Source organism: Helianthus annuus, chromosome 6 (assembly GCF_002127325.2).
Source record: "Helianthus annuus cultivar XRQ/B chromosome 6, HanXRQr2.0-SUNRISE, whole genome shotgun sequence".
Classification (NCBI taxonomy): domain Eukaryota; kingdom Viridiplantae; phylum Streptophyta; class Magnoliopsida; order Asterales; family Asteraceae; genus Helianthus; species Helianthus annuus.
Genome location: NC_035438.2, coordinates 30,950,546 through 30,957,992, shown reverse-complemented (window position 1 = coordinate 30,957,992; position 7,447 = coordinate 30,950,546). Strand labels below are relative to the sequence as shown.

Below are 7,447 nucleotides of genomic sequence, written 5' to 3'. Positions count from 1 at the left end.
GCCCATATTGTTGACTCCGTTGCAACGCGCGTGTTCCTCACTATAATATCATTAAATAGAAAAGTTCGTTTTTCATAGTACAAAATATAAATATAAATATAAATATAAATATAAATGTAAATATAAATATAAATATAAATATAAATATAAATATAAATATAAATATAAATATAAATATAAATATAAATATAAATATAAATATAAATAATATCATTATAAAGAAAAGTTCTTTTTTCACGTATACTTCGGATAAACAGTTATATCGTTCGTGGCCAGATTCTTATATCATACCCATACGCCATACCCAATCATATAGTCGAATACACATCATAATGCCCATTCTACATAGGGGTGTTCATCGGTTCGGTTTATGGTTTATTTGATTTATTCGGTTTTCAAAATTTTATACCCCAAACCAAAAACCAAACCAAATTAGGAATATGCAAACCAAACCAAACCAAATTCAATTCGGTTTGGTTTCGGTTAGAAACCAAATTTAAGCAAATTATACCTAAGTACTTTTTTTCCTAATTTATATTTATGTTTGTGTTCTAACTTCCGAACATCAAATCAGCAACGAATTTAAACATAACAATATATAAATAAAAAATGTAGCAAAATAAAACAAACATATCCATAAAATAGTCTTACACACAACCACAAAGTTAAAACTTCAAAACATAGATCATAGAAACTATAAATAATCAACAAGTCTAATGGCACAAAATATAAATAATTTTCAAACCATGGGGATACATATAATTAGATAGTAGACTTAGTATTTTGGGCTAATAAATTGTATATAGTTTATTAACGTTAATATATTTATTTAATAATTAATGTTAGTCTAAAATTAAACAAGTGTATAATATATTTTTACATTTAATATTGATTATAAAAACAGAGACGATTACAGATTAATAGCAGGTAGACGAGCAACAAGTTGCGCCGCTACCCCCTTCTGAATAGCAAACCCTACCCTGCTAAACACAAAATTCTGCCCCTTAACATGCGTGGTGTTACTGCTTACCACCTGCTGAACCCGCTTGAGGAACCGCACCGCGTCAGGGGCGAGAGCGCCAAAAGTATCGAAAGCGAACGGAACGAACACGTGCTGATTCTCGATGCAAGCTTTTTCATGCTTAGCTACTTTGGCCGCCTCTGCCTTAGTTATTGCTTGGCCCGCCACAAACCTGTGGTCCCTTAGCCCAACGAGGGGGGACACACCTGTCAAATCAACACACGCGTGTTTTCCTCATTCCCATCCAAAAACAAGAATGTCAGCGGGCCGTAGGGTAGATCTCCCTTCTAATGGATCAGTCAAGAAGTTCACCGGAGCTTCCTTTTTTGCCCAGATCCCTGCCCGCTTAAGGACATCATAAAGCACATCACGAACTAAATCGTGTCGATATTTAAATCCTGGTAATTCTTTGCAATGGATTGCATGCTCCCCAAAAGAATCCAAGCAAGACTTCCGACATACAGGACACGGGTCATCAACCGGGAAAAGCGGTACCATCAGCCGGTACTTGAGGATAACCCGGTATTCCACAGCCGACATACATTGATTAACGGTTTAATCGGTCATCCAAATAAACCAAATTAAAAAAAAATGTGGATCCAAAAACCGAACCAAAACCATATTTATAATTCGGTTTCGGTTAGAAACCAAATGTAAAACCGAATTTGTTGTTCAGATCATTTTTTCCAGTTACAGTTACAATTCGATTTATGGTTTTTTCTAGAATACCCCTAGTCCTGCACAATGTTCTGAATATTCATGTCAAAGATTGAGTTTCTTAATATTAGTGGCTAGACATGAGAGGTGGACCAATTGCCTTTTATTAGGATGCAACGAAACCACAAAACAAGATAAAGATCTTGTACAACGAATGATTCACATGCACATACCTTTTGTTTTCAGGGCCACCTCGCATTATTTGACCTTGATCCAAATATATGGCTCATGTTTGTGTAATCAATCGTATATCTCTGTAGAATACATTACAAGACATATATAGAAAATACAGAGAGCTAAACTAGGAAACTAGCAATCCTAATAATGAAGGGATATGCACAATAGAATAGAAGATATACATCACAATCTACAGCTAATATATGTATCGCTAACAGGCCCCCTCAGTTTGAGCCGTAGCCGGACGAAGGCACAAACTGGAACGAAAAGGAGTGAAAAGATGCTTCGGCAGTCCCTTGGTAAAAATATCCGCATACTGATAATCGGCAGGAACATGCAGAACACGGACGTCTCCAATGCGGACCTTGTCACGGACAAAGTGAATGTCTAGTTCCACGTGTTTGGTTCTTTGATGTTGAACGGGATTCTGAGTTAAGTAAACGGTTGAGACGTTATCACAGTAAACAATGGTTGCCTGTTTCGTAGCGACCCCAAGCTCGAGGAGTAAGTTGCGTATCCAAGAGGTTTCGGCGACTGCATTCGCAACCCCACGATATTCTGCTTCGGCACTAGATCTTGAAATAGTGGGTTGGCGTTTGGAGCTCCAAGAAATTAAATTTGCGCCCAAGTAGACACAGTACCCGGAGGTTGACCGTCGTGAGTCCGGGCAGCCCCCCCAGTCCGCATCAGAGTATGCGGTAAGAGATGTGGAACTAGAGGGGGAGAGATAAAGACCGAAGTCAATGGTTCCTTTAACGTACCGAAGTATGCGTTTGAGGAAAGAAAAATGTGTCTCCCGGGGATCATGCATGAAAAGACAAATTTGTTGAACGGCGTAGGAGATGTCTGGGCGAGTAATAGTAAGATATTGCAACGCACCCGCGAGGCTGCGGTAGAGGGTGCCGTCTTCAACTGGAGGACCTGAGTCTGCACTTAACTTTGAGCCGATTTCCACAGGGGTGGTGCAGGGCTTGCAATCTGTCATGTTGGCACGCTTTAAAATATCTGAAGCATAGGAGGATTGAGACAGGAAGAGGCCGTTCGTCTTGTGTGTAACCTTGATGCCAAGAAAATGATGAAGCGAACCGAGATCAGTCATTGCAAATTCTTTGGATAGGACCTGAATAAAGTGTTGTAGCAGACTCGGTGAAGATGCGGTAAGAATGATGTCGTCGACATATAGTAGCAAGTAAGCCATTTGAGTGCCGCGTCGATAAATAAACAAAGAAGTGTCACAAGTGCTACTTTGAAAACCGCATGTGGTGATGAAGGTTGCAAACCGGTGATACCATGCACGGGGAGCTTGCTTGAGACCGTATAAGGACTTTTTGAGCTTGCACACAAGACGAGGGTTGAAGGAATCCACGAAACCCGGGGGTTGATGCATAAAGACTGTCTCATTAAGGTTCCCGTGAAGAAAGGCATTCTTCACGTCAAGCTGATGAATTGGCCATGCCCGGGAGACTGCCAGACTAAGAACGGTACGAATGGTGGTGGGTTTAACCACAGGACTGAATGTCTCGTCACAATCAACACCCACTGTCTGACTCTTACCATTAACCACAAGGCGCGCTTTGTAGCGCTCTAAAGTCCCATCGGAGTGAAATTTATGCTTATATAACCACATACACCTAATAACCGGAGCATCGGCAGGTCTCGGGACCAACTCCCACGTTTTATTATCTAATAGCGCTTTGTATTCAGCGGCCATAGCTTGTTTCCAGTTCGGAACAGACAAAGCGGAAAGGTGAGATTTTGGTAATGGTGAAGGGGTAGTAGAGGTCACGGTGTTAAGGTTGAAAGGGACGCGAGGTTTGGAGATACCCGCACGAGCACGAGTAATCATAGGGTGTGTGGGTTGAGGATTGGGAGGTGGTGATGGGCTGGCAGGTTGATAGGCTGATAGGCTGAGGGAGTTGGAGGTGTGTGGGAGGAGTGGGCCGAAGGGTTTGGGCTGGGTGTGGATCGGGCTGAGTGGGCTGAGGGGTCGGGTGAAGAGTGGGTGGGTGAGAAGTTGGGTGTGGAATGGGCCGAATGGGCTGAGGTGTTGGGTGAGGAGTGGGTGGGTGGTAAGTTGGGTGTGGGATGGGCCGAGTGGGCCGACTTAGTGGGAGTAGTAGAGGGGAAAGCAGTGGGAAAGAAAGGAGTGACCGATGGTGGTGGTTCAAGGAAAGAGTGGTTAGGAGGCGGTGTAGAGGGTGAATGAAATGGGAATTTGAGCTCGTCAAAGATTACGTGTCGGGAAAAGATTACCTTCCCGGTGGAGAGCTCAAGGCACCGGTAGCCCCGATAGTTAGCGGGGTACCCTAGAAAAACGCAAAGGGTGGATTTATGGTCAAGTTTGTGAGGGCGGGTGTCGGTTGTGCTAGGATAACAAACGCATCCAAACACGCGGAGGTGGTCATACGAGGGGTGTCGTCTATAAGCATGGCCATAGGGGTTAGGTTGTGAAGGACTTTGGACGGGAGAATGTTATGAAGGTAACACGCGGTGTGGAGGGCTTCCACCCAAAAGCGAGAGGGTAGAGAAGCGTGGGTCAAGAGGGACAACATGATGTCGTTAAGGCGACGGATCATGCGCTCGGATTTACCGTTTTGCTGAGATGTGTGGGGACATGAGAATCGAAATTCCATGCCGTTTGTAGTAGCAAAGTTTTTAAAGTTATGATTATTGAACTCGCCACCCATGTCACATTGAAAAGCTTGGATGGACAAATGAAATTGAGTTTTAACAAAGTTATAAAAGGTGACAAATTTATTAAAAACTTCGGACTTATATTTTAGTGGGTAAACCCATGCATATTGGGTGAAATCATCAATCAAAACCATGTAGTATTTATAACCCGCAGTGCTAAGTAATGGTGAAGTCCAAAGATCACAATGCACAATAGAGAAAGGTAAATGAGTACTAGTAACCGAATCATAAAAGGGTAAACGCTTATGTTTGGACAACTGACAAGCATGGCAAACAAAAGAAGCATCTACTTTATTACAAGGAATCAAATTTTTTGAAGAAAGAAAATCAATCACGTGTCGGCCAGGATGACCAAGCCGATCGTGCCAAAATGTAGAAGAGGCGGTAGCAACAAACGCAGCAGCGGATTCATTGGTAGTGAAAGGGTATAGATCGCCAGAGCTATTGTGGCGGCTCAGGAGCATACCATCCTTGAGATCCTTCACAGAAAAACCGTAAGGGTCAAATTCGACAGAAACAAGATTATCTCTAGTAAATTTACGAACCGATATTAGATTTTTAATAAATTTTGGGTTGTAAAGGATGTCATTAAGTTTAAAGGGTCGGGATGGTGAAGGTAAGGTGGTGTGTCCGGATCCGAGAACTGGAATACGGTTGCCATTACCAACTAATACGGACGCTATAGGATTAAACGTGGAAGGGGTAGAGATATTACCGTGCTCTGGCGTGATATGAGAAGTGGCCCCCGTGTCCATATTCCAAAGGTCCTGCGGCTGCGTGATTCCGAAAGCCGCAAAGGCTTGGGCCAAGTCTGTGGGCTGCATAGGGTCCAGTTCGGTGATGTGGGCCTGGGCCGAGGAGGGCGGCTGCTGTTGTGTGGACTGATGTTGTTGCTGGGTGTTAGCAGGTGGTGGGGTAGGGTAGGACCAAGGGTTTATCCAAGATCCTTGGGTAGGAAAGGGACAAGGTGGCACCATCCACTGTGGGGAGCCATAATAACCAAACGGACCTGGTGCTGGAAAAGAAGGAGCCGGCTGGTTGCGGGTTTGATACGAGTATTGTCCTCTGCCTCTTGTTTGGCCACGACGATAAGAGCCGCCCCGCCGGTTACGGTTGTCGCGATCACGGGGCTCCCGAGTGTCACGGGGGTCAGACCGGGGAGGAGCAGGGGGTGCTGAATCGACGGCGGCAGCCACGACGGGAGGAGAGACAGCAGCACGAGCACGTTGACGGCTTTGTTCCCGGAGAAGCATATCACACGCATCGGCCCAGGAGGGCAGTCGCTGAACAATGAGGGCCCCGGTCATATCAAATTCCGGGGGTAGCCCACGGACCAGTTTCAACACAAGCCGTTTTTCAGGCACCGGGCAGTCAACGGCGGCCAGTTGGTCAGCTATCTCCTTCAATCGCTGAAAGTAGGCTTCAAGGGAAGAGCAGGATTGAAGAGTAAGGTTGGTGAAATCTTCTTCAAGAGTGGCAGCCCGGGAGTCTTTATTGTTGAGAAAATGGTTTTCGAGCCGGAGCCAAGCCTGACGAGCCGTGGATCCGGGCTGAAGGACCTTGAGAAGGAGATCGTCTGTTAACGTGCCGTAAATCCATTGAAGAACCACGACATCGATCTCCTTCCAGGAAGCTAGGGATGGGTCATTATCAGCGGGTTGGGGGGTGTCATCGATGTGATCGAAGACACGGTAAGCAGTAGCGTGGAGATGAAAGAGGTTAACCCAGGACGAGTAGGAGACCTTTTCCCCGTCAAGAGTTCGAATCTTCTGTTGAATGTTGTTGACGGAATACACGGGGTGTAAGGGAGTTGGGGGGTTCGAGGTTTTTTGTGGGTCAACATCAGCGGTTGAGGATTTTGGTGAGTTGGTATCATCGTCTCCCATTGAGACAGAAGGAAAAAGAACAAAGTGTCCGGCGAGTAAAAGCCCGAGGGCAGCGGTCGGAGTAGGAAGACCGAGGTCTTTGACAGGGGCGGCGACCGAAAAGGGGGATTAGGGCCCAGAGCGTCTGCGCTCTGATACCATGTAATCAATCGTATATCTCTGTAGAATACATTACAAGACATATATAGAAAATACAGAGAGCTAAACTAGGAAACTAGCAATCCTAATAATGAAGGGATATGCACAATAGAATAGAAGATATACATCACAATCTACAGCTAATATATGTATCGCTAACAGTTTGATTGTTATCTACTCACAAATAATTTTGGTACTATTTTCATATAAACATTTTTAAATCAAATTAATAGATACTTGTTCTAGAATATCCTGTTATTTGTTGATGATGATAAAAGTAATGTTATATATCTTTTATTAAATTTTTCTTTGTATGAAATTTCCTAGTGTTGGTTAGAATCATATTGTTGTTGGTAACCTAAGTGTTTGAGAATATGGCCGAGTGAGATTGCTAACGAGTCTTTTTAAATTGGTCTTAGTACAAAAGTAGTTGGTATTATTATCTTACTATATATCTTTTAAAATCAAATTAACTAGTGTTATGCCGCCCGCGCTATGGGGTCAGAAGCCGAATATTTCGTAGTATCATAAAATGTACGCATATATTTCGGTTACTTGTACATACTACTTATGACATGATCTCAATAAATATACATGGAGTCAATCAATTAAACCAAAACACGACTATAGTTTTGTTTAAAAAAAACGAAAACAATGGCAAGCTTGTAATTTTGAGCTGGGAGCAAAATACTTATGACAACTGTTTGACACAAATACAAAATACATTTAGTTAACCACATAAAATAAAACACTACTATAGTTTTGCAAAAAAAAAAAAAAAAAACAAAAACAAAAATGATGGCAAGACTACAAT

At 43.2% G+C, this 7,447-nt stretch overlaps 1 protein-coding gene across 1 annotated transcript; it reads right to left on the bottom strand.

The window, feature by feature from the left end:
- Window positions 1-4,977: 4,977 nt before the first annotated feature.
- Window positions 4,978-6,603, bottom strand: LOC118479752. Its single transcript, XM_035974482.1, has 2 exons — window positions 5,325-6,603; window positions 4,978-5,088 (listed from the first exon to the last, which is right to left on the bottom strand). Exons 1-2 carry the CDS (start codon window positions 6,493-6,495, stop codon window positions 5,051-5,053), a joined length of 1,209 nt encoding a protein of 402 aa, XP_035830375.1. The 5' UTR covers window positions 6,496-6,603; the 3' UTR covers window positions 4,978-5,050.
- Between the last annotated feature and the right edge of the window lie 844 nt (window positions 6,604-7,447).

Excerpts from the sequence above, each read along its gene's own strand:
- LOC118479752 (XM_035974482.1), bottom strand. The coding sequence starts at position 6,495 with ATGGGAGACGATGATACCAACTCACCAAAATCCTCAACCGCTGATGTT. Across the intron at positions 5,089-5,324 it reads TCATATCACGCCAGAGCACG|GATCTCAAGGATGGTATGCT; the intron begins GTAATATCTCTA and ends TTTTCTGTGAAG.